At 41.4% G+C, this 14,707-nt stretch overlaps 1 protein-coding gene across 1 annotated transcript in view; it reads left to right on the forward strand.

Annotated features, from left to right (window-relative positions):
• Positions 1-14,707, forward strand: part of LOC126353911 (pneumococcal serine-rich repeat protein) — a 664,303-nt gene that overhangs the window by 597,254 nt on the left and 52,342 nt on the right. Inside the window, exons 4-10 of the mRNA XM_050003143.1 lie at positions 4,888-4,963; positions 6,836-6,918; positions 9,758-9,921; positions 10,023-10,081; positions 10,711-10,875; positions 10,987-11,156; positions 14,381-14,596. Coding sequence (XP_049859100.1) covers positions 4,888-4,963; positions 6,836-6,918; positions 9,758-9,921; positions 10,023-10,081; positions 10,711-10,875; positions 10,987-11,156; positions 14,381-14,596 — 933 coding nt within the window. The remainder of the gene's footprint in view (positions 1-4,887; positions 4,964-6,835; positions 6,919-9,757; positions 9,922-10,022; positions 10,082-10,710; positions 10,876-10,986; positions 11,157-14,380; positions 14,597-14,707) is intronic.

The raw sequence follows: 14,707 nt of genomic DNA on the forward strand, positions 1-14,707 counted from the left end.
GGCAACAGTTCCGTGCCTAGACAGTTTCGGAGGTCGGATTTCTCTGTCATGATCATGGAGGCAACTGACGAAGGTAGACGAGTCTGTATCAGGCTGTGGAGTCACGTCTACTAATTGGCCAGGCAGCCGTAACGACTCTCTTACACTAGTTTTGCAGAGGAACTGTCTAGATCTGGATTGTGTGAGTATTGTAAGCCAAGCAGGACCATCGGGAGAGTTTCTGCCCACCCGGTATCGTGGAACGTCAGGGCTCCTTATAAAGTGCGGGGCGAACGCTCTTATCATGCCGTTATTGGCCGGGTGGTAGCTGATTGTGTTGTGCTGACTCATCCCACAGAACGCTGTTAGCTTTGCGAACAAAATAGATACAAATTGTTTACCACGATCTGTGGTGATGTGCAAAGGACAGAAAATCGTGACACCCAGTTTAATATGAAGGCATACGCCAAGGTTTCTACCGAGACATTGTCCGTTGGGGTCCCTTCTGGCCAACGCGTGAATTGGTCGAGCATTGTCAAATATAGATGGCCGTTTGAAGGTGGTAACGGTTCCACGACGTCGATGTGTATGTGCGTAACACGGGTAGTGGTTTCAGGAAAGTTTCCTATAGGTGCGTGCTCGTACCGGCCGGCCTTACTGCGCTGACACTGTCTACAACATTGGGTTCACTCACGGCAGTCTTCCTTCATCCCTGGCCCCACGAAGCGATCTGAGATTAGGCGTATTGTAGTTCGTGCTCCAGGATGACACAGGTTATGCAAAGATGTAAACGTTCAAAATTGGTTCAAATGGCCCTGAGCGCTATGGGACTTAACATCTGAGGTCATCAGTCCCCTAGAACTTAGAACTACTTAAACGTAACTAACCTAAGGACATCACACACATCCATGCCCGAGGCAGGATTCGAACCTGCGACCGCAGTGGTCGCGCGGTTCCAGACTGAAGCGAATAGAACCGCTCGGCCACAGCTGCCGGCTGGATGTAAACGCGTTTTTCCTGAATCTTGCCGGTAAAAACGGTCGTTGTTTGGCTGCGGACACGTCACAGTACAGCTTGATGCCTGTGCCAGGAACGTTGACTAACTGCATATCTAATGTAGACTTGTTTTCCTGCAACAGCTCTTGTAGTTCCGGGACTGTAAGTAGTGCTCCTGCGAGATCCGTGTAGTGTATGCTGGAGACGCTGCTGAGAGACAATCCGCTACTACATTCTCGATCCTCGATATATGCCGGATGTTCGTGGTGAGCTGCGCATTATACAGTAATTGGTTGTGCTACCTTGTTGAACTGTTAATATTGTTCTGTCGAAAGGCATATGTCAGCGGCTTGTGATCTGCGAATATGGTGAACTCATGGGCCTCCAGCTGAGGACGGAAGTATTTGATTGCCTCGTATATCGCCTAAGAGTTCTCGATCGTAGGCTTCGAAAAGAAGGCTAGAGGTTGCCACGCGTCATTGTTGTATTGTTGCAACACTGCACCCGCAGCTGTCTGGCTTGCATCTACAACCAACGCTAACGAAGTGTCCACTGTATTTTTGCGTTCCCTTTGCATGTCTGACCTGCCAGCACAGGCGTTAATCGTTCTTGAATATCCGCTGCGTGAGATAATTGTCTGCGGTAAAAATTCCACATCCTCAAAAATCGTCGCAGCTCCTTAACTGAGGACGGGCCTGAGATCTATAGGATGGCTTGCACTTTGTCAGGTAATGGTAGTGAGCCAGAGAGAGAGATTCGGTGGCCAAGAAAATCTACTTGTGGTTGACCAAAAATACATTTTGCTGTGTTGAGAATGACGCCGTATTCGTCTAGCCGTTTAAAAACTTGTATGAGATGCTGGCGATGTTCTTCTGGCGGGACTGAAAATACCAGTATGTCGCCAAGGTAGACGAAACATAACGACCTTGCAACACTGAGTCGATAAATCTGCCATGTCTGTGCAGCGCTTCTGAGGCCTAAAGTCATGAATTTGCTTTCAAACAGGCTGAACGGCGTAATTGTGGTTGTCTTCGGGATGTCTTCTTCGGCGACAGGTATATGCGTGTATGCCTTGGCACTGTTCAACACGCTGTACAGTCGGGCACCGCTCATCGCGTAGTTATAATCGCGGAGCAACGGAACTGGGTAACGATCGGGCACTGTACGGGCGTTAAGTGCTCTTATAGTCCCCGCTCGTGCGCCACGAACCGCACTTCTTAGGGTGATGAACAAGGGCTACTGGACGGTCACATGATACCCTCTCGTATCATACTGAAACTCGGCCTTGGCGATATCTAACCGGTCCGGGGCTAACCGTTAAGGACTACAGGATAATGGCGGCCCCTCTGTGGTCTTTATATAGTGCACTGTGCTATGCTTCACTTCCTTAGGCATACCTGGAGGTTTCGTCAGCGCCGGAAAATCCCGAAGTAAGGCGGCGTACTCGCTGTCTTTGCTTCAGTCAGATTGGCGGATTGGATGGTTGCGTGGCGCTGGAACCCTGCAGCCGTCACTCCAGTGGTTTGGTGGACCAGGCGTGTGTTGGCGATGTCAGGCAGAAGGGTATAAAGTGCCAGGAAGTCCGCTTCTATTATCGGCTCGGCGACGTCCGCCATCGTGAAATCCCACGCAAACACTCGGCATAGGCCCAAAGCTACTTCAAAACGATGTGTACCATACGTCGCAATAGAATAATTGTTTGTGGCAGGTAGACAGAACGACGTACGCGGCCTACACCAGTGTAACATTGTTCGCGGGAAAATACACATACCAGAGCCAGTGTCAATCACATATTTCTTGCCTGTACGCCGGTCACTCACAAATATGCTGTGACGCAGACTGGCAATCGAATGAAGTGTCTACACCCGATCGCCGTTGGCATTTGGATATGTGCAGGGTTTGGTACAGCGACTAACTTGATCAGCAAATCTTCTGTGATAGCAGCATATCCCCTGCTGTGTTTCAGTCACAGGCGCAGATGAGGCACTTGATGATCTGCTGCGTGAGCGCTTCCGGTATCTCGGTCGGCCACAGTCACTGTTGGTGTTACACCGAGACATCAATTGGCCGATCTGTTGCGTCAACATATCGAACTTTGCCGTCAGTGCACCGTAGTCGGCGCGCGAAACTGTAGCTGACGTGATCGCACACTGCGCAGTTGCTGCGCAGGTGAGATAGCGTCCTGTACCTTGTCTGCTAGCTCCGCCACCGTGGCTAAAGGCTTTACCGACTGCGACGCTATTGCTCTGGTGGCAGGGGGCAACCGACTGCTCCAGATGGCTCTCAGCATGGTGTCAGGCACAGTACCAGCGTCGATCTTGCTTCGCAGGTGCTGCAAGTACTGCGACGGTTTACGACCTCCGATGTCCTTCAGGCCAGAACTTGGCGGAGACGCTCTTCTTGCGAAGCTGATAGTCTGCTGATAACTTCTGCCTTGAGCCTCCTGATGGCTATCATACCAAATACTGTCTCACTGACACGTTACATTGTTAAAATCTCGAGCTGGTTGGAGAGCACCGCCTGTAATACTTCAAACATTCTCAGCTGGTGAGAGATCTAGTGACCTTGTGTTTGATGTGTGTGTGTGCGGGTGGGTGGGGGGGGGGGGGGCATCACCTTGCTGAACTGTGAGCCTAGGACAGCTTGCCATGAAGAGTAATCAAAGTGGGCATAGAATATTGTTGACATACAGCTGTGCTGTAAGGGTGATGCAGATGACAGTCAAAGAGATCCAGCTATAAAATGAAATGGCACCCCCAGACCTTCATTCCTGGTTGTCAGGCCATAAGCCAGACAGAGTCAGGTTGGTGTCCCACCACTGTCCAAGGCATTCTCAGGCAAATCTTCACTTGTCTTCGGGGCTCAGTTTGAACTGAGACTCATCACGGAAGACTATTTTATTACAGTCAATGAGATTCCAGACTGAATGTGTCACACACCACTGCAGATGGGCTTGTTGGGTACAGAGGTCATTGGTAGTTAGCACAAGGGGCACCTTGGGTTCAGCCCCCTTTCCATGAGCTGCCATGGTCTTTGTGGTCAGTGAAGCACCATATGAAAGACACATTGATAATAATGATGAGTCCATAGCTGTGAGTGCATCTCTGCTCAGTCCTCACGTTCTGTTGTCTCTTTACGCTGACGCTATTCAAATGTTGAGCAATTCGCCAATTAGTCCAAACGGCTTTTTTGACCTCAACTCCAAGTCCTGTGTCAGATGCTGAAATCTGTGGATATTGTTCTTGTGCTTGTTTGTGAGGCATGGTTAATGTCCAAAGGAATACAAAGAATGAAATTTGCAAAGAATCTATGCCCTGGTATTAACATGTTCCCTGTTCACTATCCATGCCAGCTGTGCAGTGAAACTGTGCTGCAGTGTCAAATACACATCCATTTTCCACCAAAGTATACACTTCAGCATTTTTTTTTTGTTGTTGATACCTGTATGTCTATCAATTTGTGGCCAGTTTGCATAACTCCTTGGTTGTGCTTCGTATTTTTTGTCTGAAAGTGTATGTTCCCAGCTCCCTTTCTTCAGTTATCTTATTTCTCTTCGTTTACTACTGCACATGTTTTTTTTTTATTTTCTGTTTTATCCTCAGACTTATTGGTATTAAATATTTCAAATAAGCTCTCTCTTATGTCTTATATATTTGGCAACACCATCATTTCATAATTATACTGAGAATTAGATGCTCAGAAGAAGTGACTTGTTTTAGAAATTCATATTTTTGGCACAACTGGCAGACATCTGTCACCCCATTTCCACCCTATAATGTATCCCTTGTGTCTATTATATTCGTGGGTGTTTTTGTCAAAAAATATGGTGTCGCCAAATATTTAAAAAAATTATTTGTGTTCAGTCTAGTGAAATGTGGTTAAAAATAATACAAAACATCAATTTTCTTACAGAGAACTAATTCCTGATACATACTTCGAACGTTACCAGCACAATGGCAAGCATGTAATCAACAGACCAACATCTAAGGTAAGAAGTGAGAGTACCTTGGCTTTATCCACACTATGAAAATATGAGGACTGCTTCTGCAGACTCTGTTTTGTATAAAAAGTACTGTTTTTTTTGCACATATATTCCTTTTTGTAAAGAAATAGATGTACTAGAGAAATTAACGATGCATCTTGAGAGAGTGGAGGGTCAATGTGTTACAGAGTATGAAATATAAGCACAGTCAGAAAAGATGGTGTGAGGAGCAAGTGCAAGTAAGACAATATAGACAAATAAAAACATACAGAAAGAGAGAAACTACGAAAATAAAAAATCATAATCAGAAATTTGACAGAATAGCTGTGTACAGGCAAGAGGCTAATGGAACCAATGATACAGATGAGAATAAAGTGAGCTTTGGACAATTTCTGCTCTGATGTAAAGTAAGGTATGGATATATTCATTGGACATCATTTCAGTTAATAGAGTTCCTGAACATTTTCATTAAGACGGATAATTTTAATGTCCTTGTAACGAAACAGTTATATATATCTGTGGTTTTGTCTGTATGAAACAAGTTTTCCTAGGCACCATGCTGCCTGTAATCTTCACTTACAGCAACATTTTAAAAATGATGCCACAGAAATGAAATGATCGTATGGCATTATTAACTGGGAGGCCCCATTCAGGGTAGTTCGGCCGCCGTATTGCAAGTCCTTTTTAGGTGACACCACATCAGCCACTTGCGGGTCAATGATGATGAAGGACACACAACCTCCCAGACCCCTGCTGGAAATCGAACCTGGGCCCCCTGCGTGGTGGGTGGTAACTCTAGCGCTATGCTATGGAAGAGGTCTAATGATGCCATATAAAGACACTAATCACAAGAGGTAAACTTTAACGTAGTCATTCCTCCCTTGAATGTATGTATGGATATGTTTGGATGCCCATTGGTGGAATGTCAATCTAAATGAAATTTGAACTGTTTAGATAGTTGTCAAGTCTGACATGAACACGGAACAGTTACTGAAAAAGTAGTATGGAACTATTCACATAGCTTGAAAGTGAGTACAAATTCAATGTAGAAGTGAGTAAATTCTGTGCAAATTGTTGCATTCATTTCATTATTGGATAAGTTGCCTGACACACAAAAAGAAGAGTTAAGTAATTTATAATAATTTTAATGTGACCTGCCTAAAAATGAGATTTTAAAGTAATGAAAAAAAGGAACAGCGCACCATAGTTTTATGAAGGATAATAAGAATAATGTAAGAGAAAACAGTAATTTATTCATAACCACTAGTTTTATCTTTCTTGTTTTCTTTTAGTTATATTCATCCTGTTGAACTGGGTGTCCTATCCATTTGTGTATAACTTTATATTTTTATTAATTCTACTTTTCACCTGTCCTTCGCACCTAAATGTTTCCTTTGCTGTAGCTCTGATAGCTTCCTCTTGTCCACTTCTTGCACCTATTTACTAAGCCTTTCTTTCTTTGTACACTACCTGAGGATATTTTGCTGTGAAGAATGTGATGGTATATAAGCTTTTTTTCTGTTTCTTGGAGGTGTTGATCCTGTTCCTTTTGTCAAGTGTTACTTTTAATCCCTTAATGCCTGAATAAATTTATACATGAAAGGTAAAAGTAAAATGTGGTGCTTTAGAGGTACCCGTAATACCCAGGAGAATGCAGCACTTGTCAGAAGCATTGGTAACTTCATGAAGAATCAGCATCTACTGGCACTGGCATTAGAAAAGAGTTAACCTTCCACATTGGTACAATGTGAATTCATGAGACTCAGGATTAAGGGGTTAACTGTATTTTCTATAAAATGTGAAAAATAAGTTCTAAAGCAGCTGCAAACAGTTTCAGAAGTACTTTATGAAACACCTAATTTACTCCTTTGTTTTCAGGAAACAGAATTGTGCCAATACCAAGGAAAGTTGCGTGGATACAGCAATTCGTGGGCTGCCATATCAACTTGTAATGGTTTAAGGTATTATTAAGAGATTTATTTTGGTCTTTAATGAAGAAATATCATTGCTCATTTCATAATATACATATTAAATCATGTCATAACCTTACAGAACTTAGTTTTAAAAATATTACAGTTTCTGCTGAGAGATGCATACAGTGCATACACATATTGTGAGAACAGCTAGTTGCATAATAAAAGCAACAGCTTTTCTTCTTTTTCTTCTCCCCCACCCTCTGTCTCCCTTTCTTTCTCTCAGCTGTCTTGTGTATGTGTTATTTCTTCCTGGTGTCATATGTGTAAGTAGAGAACCCCCAAATATCTGTACTCAGTATAGCATAATACAAACTGCTGTGGTCATGAAACAGATTTTAATATTGGTTACAAAGACAGTTTGTGGTAACTGCCTCATTTTCCATCTTAAAATGGCTGTACGAATGAATGTAGTGGTCTGGTTTTTTGCTAATGTCATTATTATTTTATTATTATCAGGTGTAGCACTAATTTTTCATATTCAAATGTAATTACTCAAAGACATATAACCTGTCATACAATCTTAAAATGTCATAAACATTTAAAAAAAGTACTGAAATAATTAAAATCAACATCAAATCCTGGGGGAAATTACTTTTACTCTAAGACAAGATTTAAGAAAGTAATTTATGTACTAAATCATATCACAACCCTACAGAACTTAACAAATTACAGCTTCTGCTGACAGGTGGATGCAGTGGATGCACATATTCTGACAACAACTAGTTGTATAAGAAAAGCAACAGCTCAACAAAAGATCTGTGCCCAAAGACCAGAAAGTTGCACAAGTCACACCAATAGTCAAGAAATGTAGTAGGAGTAATCCACGTAATTAGTGTCCCATATTATTAACGTCAATATACAGCAGGATTTTGGAACACATATTGTGTTCGAATATTATGAATTATGTCACAGTCTATTGAAACACAGTCAACACAGATTTTGGAAACATTGTTCTTTTGAAACACATCTAGCTCTTTACTCACTTGAAGTGTTGAGTGCTACTGACAAGGGATTTCAAATTGATTCTGAATTTCTAGATTTCCAAAAGGGTTTTGACACTGCACCTTGCAAGCAGCTTGCAGTGAAGTTGCGTGCTTATGGAATATTGTGTCAGCTATGTGTCAGGATTCATGATTTTCTGTCAAAGAGGTCACAGTTTATAGTAATTGATGGAAAGTCATTGAGTAAAACAGAAGTGATTTCTGGCATTCCATAAGGTAGTGTTACATGCCCTCTGCTGTTCCTTATCTCTACAAACAATTTGGGAGACAATTTGAGCAGCCGTCTTAGGTTGTTTGCAGATGATGCTGACATTTATCATCTAGTGAAGTCATCAGAAGATCAAAACAAATGCAAAAATTAGAAAAGATATCTGTATGGTGTGAAAATTGGTGATCGACCCTAAATAACGAAAAGTTTGAGGTCATCCACATGAGTGCTAAAAGGAATCCGTTAAACTTTGGTTACATGATTAAATCAGTCAAATCTAAAGGCCATAAATTCAACTAAATACCTAGGAATTACAATGATGAATGACTGAAACTGGAAAGAACACATAGAAAATGTTGTGCATTTTATTGACAGGACACTTAGAAAACATAACAGATCTACTAAAGAAACACTTGTCCATCCTCTTTTGGAGTACAGTTTGGGGTCCTCACCATATAGGATTAATGGAGCACATCGAGAAAGTTCAAAGAAGAGTAGTACATTTTGTATTATTATGATATAGGGGAAAGACTATCATCAACATGATACAGGATTTGGGGTGGACATAATGAAAACAAAGGCATTCTTTGTTGCGACGAAATTTCAATCACCAACTTTCTCCTTTGAATGCGAAAATATTTTGTTGACACAGACCTACACTGCGAGAAATGATCATCATAATAAAATAAGGGAAATCAGAGCTTGCACAGAAAGTTATTGGTGTTTGTTTTTTCCACGCGCTGTTCTGCATTGGAATAATAGAGAATTATTGTGAAGGTGGTTCAGTGAACCCTCTGCCAGGCACTTAAGTGTGATTTGCAGAGTATCCATGATGATGTAGAAAATTGTAAGAGGATGCTTTTGATATTTATAGCACTCAATTGGGCTGCAGCAAATACACATTTGAACAAAAGCTGTTTAAAGTGCGAGAAAGAGAGAGAAAGAGAGAGAGAGAGAGAGAGAGAGAGAGAGAGAGAGAGAGTATGTGTGTGTGTGTGTGTGTGTGTGTGTGTGTGTGTGTGTTGTTCATCTGGAATGATAAACTCCTGTCTGTTTTTATTTTAACTATAGTGTAAGTGTGGAAATGCTATACTTTATATTTATAAACTTATTAGTTACTATCAGCCACAAAAATTGCTGTGTGTGTGTGTGTGTGTGTGTTCATCTGGAATGATAAACTCCTGTCTGTTTTTATTTTAACTATAGTGTAAGTGTGGAAATGCTATACTTTATATTTATAAACTTATTAGTTACTATCAGCCACAAAAATTGCTGTCTATATGAGTTATTTTGCAACTGTTGTGTTGTTAGAAATTTAAAAACTTAATCACACCACCCAGCAGCAACTGCAACAGAAACAAAATGAGTAGTGCCACAGAATTCTGTTTGCCCATGGTTTTAGTATTGACTGTAGAAATGAACATTGGATGAATCTGTTGTTAGTTTCACAGTGCTCGATAGCTTACGTATACTTGCATTTAGAGTAAGAGACTTGTAAATATGTGGAAGGTGCATCGTATATGTCAGTAAAACATACCACAACGAAAACTAGAACACTAACTCTTAATTTTTTATCAGCTTGACCATTACTAAAATCAGCAATTTATTTGTTTAGAGGTGTCATATTTGATGGGGAACAGATGCACTACTTAGAAAGAGGCCCAGCGGATACCGAGATAGAAGATGCTGGCGGAGGAGGGGATGGAGATGGCAGAAGTGAAGAACTGGAATCTCACATTTTGTACAGCCATTCAGATCTTATTACAAACCATACATGTGGTAAGTCCATCTTTGTTGGAGGTAAATCTTACATAAGGTAATTTAATTATATTGTAACTGACAGGCAGTGTAACTCTCTTATTTGTTTAATTACTTTACAGGTTACCATGACACTCCTCATGATGTTATAATAAGTGAAGAATTTAACAGAATTCTCAGGGTATGTTCAGTTCTATTGAATATACATTTTTAAGTTAAATATGATTCATTTTTTGATTGGTTTCTCTTTTTTATGTTACATTATTTTAATCTCTAATTAGTCACCTTAGTCAGTGAAGTGAAGTGAATAGATTCTGTGAAGAGCACTGATTGATAATTCTTGAAAAGGCATCTTCCTTACTGAGGCTATTTGTTATCAGAAATGAACACTTTATTTCATTTTCAGTTAGTTAATTTTGCCACCTCAGGTATTATCAAGTGATGTAAGTGTTCATTTCAAATAATAATAATAATAATAATAATAATAATAATAAAACTGTAATAACAGCCTAATGCATGAAAATTACTCACTTTGAGAACTTTAACACAGCCATAGACCCACGCTTAAGAAAGATTACTTACTACTTATGCAGAGAGTGTTAAAGACTGATACAGTAAAAACCATTCAAAAGGATATTTCATTTACATCTTCATATTACATACTGATTTTCATTTAAACGATACTTCATTGAACAAAAGTGTGATTTTCTTATCTTTGTGTCTCCGACTATATTCAACTCTCTGGTTTTGTTATCTTTGTGTCTCCAACTATATTCAACTCTCTGATTTTTAACCTTACTTTATGTACAGTATAAAAGGGAGGCTGAGATGGTACGAGGACCATACAATGCAGACAAAAAGTCTCGTTATGTAGAACTGGTTCTAGTTGTGGACAATAAGGAATATAAAGCGCATGGAGAAAGCCGACATAATGTGTATGAACATTGTAAGAATATTGCGAACATTATTAATGCAGTAAGTATTTGGCTTCAGGTATTCACTAAACATAAAATTTTGATTGTGTTATACATGCAGGTAGTATTAAAAATAATTTTCATTTCAGCTATATGTATTTCTTGTTTTCAGTTGTATGTCCCACTTAATATTTTCATTGCATTGGTTGGTGTAGTCGTGTGGACAGAAAATGATGAAATCCAACTTTTATCTAATGGAGATTTTACACTCACCAATTTCCTTACATACCGTCGTCAGAGACTTGTCAAAGAACATCCAAATGATAATGCACAGCTTCTTACGTAAGTTTTTACCTCTTGTACTGTGATTAGCTATTATGTGAAGTTTTGCAGATACCATAGCAGTAGGTAAATTGATGAAAGAAATTGCCATTACAAAACTTTATTTATTAATTGTTTTGTTTGAGTGAGCAGTGGTTATAGAGTTTAATGGACATATATTGTGTTCAGTTCTCACTGGTAGTGTTTTAGGAGGTAACATATTGGTGATATATTCTTGTGAATTGCTCGTGATACAGAGTTATTATAAATAATTTTGTTTTAGGTAATGCAAAATATACAGTTAATATCACTAAAGTGATGGATAGACAAACTCTTGAAATCTTGTTCTACCTCGATAGTAGCTGCCTCGGTTTCTGCCAGATGATAGTTATAGTAGTGTTTTCAAAATAGCAGCCAGCAGCAAAGAGAAAGTATTTTGTACTCTTGAATATCACCATCATAATCATCATCATCATCATTCTATTACTATAGTCCAGCAGCATTTTCAAATGATATGCATGAAGGACACTCCCTCTGACAACTTTGTGCCCAGGTGGTCTAATGAATTTATGGCCATGCCTTGTGTATGTAAAGGATGAAGCAGTAGGTATCCTTAATGTTATAGCATATTGGAAATTTGTACAGAAAGCTCTAGTTGGAAATTACAAATTATTTTGGAATAAAGGAGACGAATCTTCGGAATGTGGTTCCTTTTTCTATCTGTAGGAAACACACACACACACACACACACACACACACACACACACACTCTCTCTCTCTCTCTCTCTCTCTCTCTCTCTCTCTCTCTCTCTCTCTCTCTCTCTCTCTCTCTCTCTGTTGGTTGGGGAGGGAGGGGGCACAAGTTACCTTAGATTTAGCCAGAAACGTTACAGAGTGAAGGCTGTGCTGTAAGGATAGTTCTCATCTGTGCAGCTCAGAAAATCTTGTGGTGGTGGGGAGGGTCCAAATGGTACTGGTTGTGAAGCAGCCCATTGAAATCTCACACGTTGTGCTGCTCTGCTGCACGTTGTGCCACTGGGTGGTCCACCTTCTTTTTTGCAACAGTTTGACAACAGTTTGGTGGTAATTGACAGCTGGTTGTTGGCATACCCTCTGATGGGGTAGGTTAGGCCTGTGGTAGGACTGGAGTAGGTGGTGCTGGGTGGTTGTATTGGATAGATCTAGCATCTGGGTTTTACACAGGGGTAAGATTTCATTGGCAGGGGATTGGGGGTGAGAGTGGCATAGGGATGGGCTACGATGTTGTGGAAGTTGGGTGGCCAGCAGATTGTGACTTTGGGAGGAATTGGAAGCATCTTGGGTATACAAACAAATTCATGGCGAGGCCATTGGCTCACATATGGCACCCTCCTTTGTCAACCTCTTCATGGGGCCCCTCGAGGAAACATTCCTAGCTCCCCAAAACCCCTAACTCCTGGTCTGGTTCAGATTTATTGATGATGTCTTTATAATCTGGACTCAAGGCCCGGTCACCTTATCTTCATTCCTCCCCAAACTCAACAAATTCTTTCTTGTCACATCACCTTCTTAGATGTTGAACTTCTCCTCTCAGATGGCTCCATCCACATTTCGGTCCACATAAAACCCACCAATCACCAACAGTACCTGCACTTTGACAGCTGCCACCCCTTCAACACAAAAAAAATCCCTCCCTTACAGCCTGGCCACCCATCGTAGAGGCATCTGCAGTGAGAAAAGGCCTTCACAGGCAGGCAGTTCCCTCCAGTCCTAATTCACAATCAGATTTCCCATGCCATGTGATCATAATACACCTGATCCTCACATCCATCCCAAGAACCAATCACAAAGATGCACCCCCCTTGTCACCCAGTACCCCCCCGGATTGAAACGACTGAATCACATCTTTCGTCAAGCCTTTGAATATCTATCATCATGCCCTGAAATGACGGACATCCTACCAAAGAAATTTCCAGCCCCTCCCAAAGTGGTGTTCCACTGCCCACCCAACCTCTATATCATCCTAGTCCATCCCTATGCCACTCCCACCCCCAATCCCCTGCCATGGGGTCATGCCCTTGAGGAAGACCCAGATGCAGGACCTGCCCAATCCACTCACCCAGCAAAACTTACCCCTGTCGCATCACAGGTTTATTCTACCACATGAGATGCTGGGCCATTTGTGAAAGCAGCCATGTTATATGCCAGCTCTGCTGCAACCACCCCAATGGTACAACATGCAGGAGGATACAGTGCAAGATATCTATTGCTGCTTCAAATGACATCGGTATCCTCCCCACTACCTACAGCTTTTCTAAGCTGTGCAGATGGGAGCTATACTTACAGCACATCCTTCGCTCCCATAATCTTCCTGCTCTAAACTTAAGATAACTCGCTGCCCCACCCTCCACCCAGTAGGTGTGTGTGTGTGTGTGTGTGTGTGTGTGTGTGTGTGTGTGTGTGTGTGTGTGTGTGTGTGTGTGTGAGAGAGAGAGAGAGAGAGAGAGAGAGAGAGAGAGAGAGAGAGAGAGAGAGAGAGAGAGAGAGAGAGATATGCACACATCCCCTACCCCAGTACCCCCACCCAGTTATCTCGTGCCCTAGTCTGTGAATTTGTGTGCCCTGCTGTCTGGCTAGCTGCATCCACAGATGGCTCTCCACTCTCCCACGAGCTGCTAGAGGTTTCTCCCTCAACCCCCTCTCTGTCTACCAACTCTCTTCATCCCATCCCACCCCACCCCTACACCCGTACCTCGCCCCAGTACACTCACTGTGGGGCAATAAAGAGCTGGCAGTCAACTGAGCACAATGTAGGGGGACAGGCACCTGTGTGTGGCGGGAGGAGGGGTCATGTTTTTCTACAGGTAGAAAAAAGGAACTGCATTCCAAAAGCTAGCCAAGCTCCTTACCTTTTGTTTATGTACCTATCAAAGACAAGGCACTCCTGCATTCTGGTGAGTCACCTCATTTATTCCTAAATAATTCATATTGGCCATTTGTAATTTTACAAGACTTTGTAAAACTATATAAAAATACTTTTGAGTTACAATACACACTAGATAAGATTTATATTCCTACATCAGTTGTACTTTGTCTTACTGTTTTTCAAACCTCAACAATCATTTAGAATAACTCTGAATTTAATTTTTATTGGGACACAAGCTTCACTGAAATTTAAAAGGTTTGTTCTTTATTTGTTGTTTGTGTGAATATTCAGTTCAAAAAAATTACTGATAATTAAATTAATGTGTTATGTTTTGAATTAGGAGAGTGCAGTTTGAGGGTGGTGTTGTTGGGAAGGCTCTCAAGGGACCAATCTGCACATATGAATTTTCTGGTGGCGTCAGTATGGATCATAGTAGTGTGGTCGGACTAGTAGCAACAACAGTGGCACATGAAATGGGTCACAACTTTGGAATGGAGCATGACACAGCAGAGTGCAAGTGTCCAAGTGAGCGCTGTATAATGGCTCCATCTTCCAGGTAATGTAAATCTCTTAGTTACATTATCACATTAAAAGTCCTTACACATGCTTGTTAGTTCCACATGTCTAGATTTGTAGGCCTTGTCTCTCATTGGAAGAAAAATATAAT

This window comes from Schistocerca gregaria, chromosome 3, assembly GCF_023897955.1.
Source record: "Schistocerca gregaria isolate iqSchGreg1 chromosome 3, iqSchGreg1.2, whole genome shotgun sequence".
NCBI classification, from domain to species: Eukaryota; Metazoa; Arthropoda; class Insecta; order Orthoptera; family Acrididae; genus Schistocerca; species Schistocerca gregaria.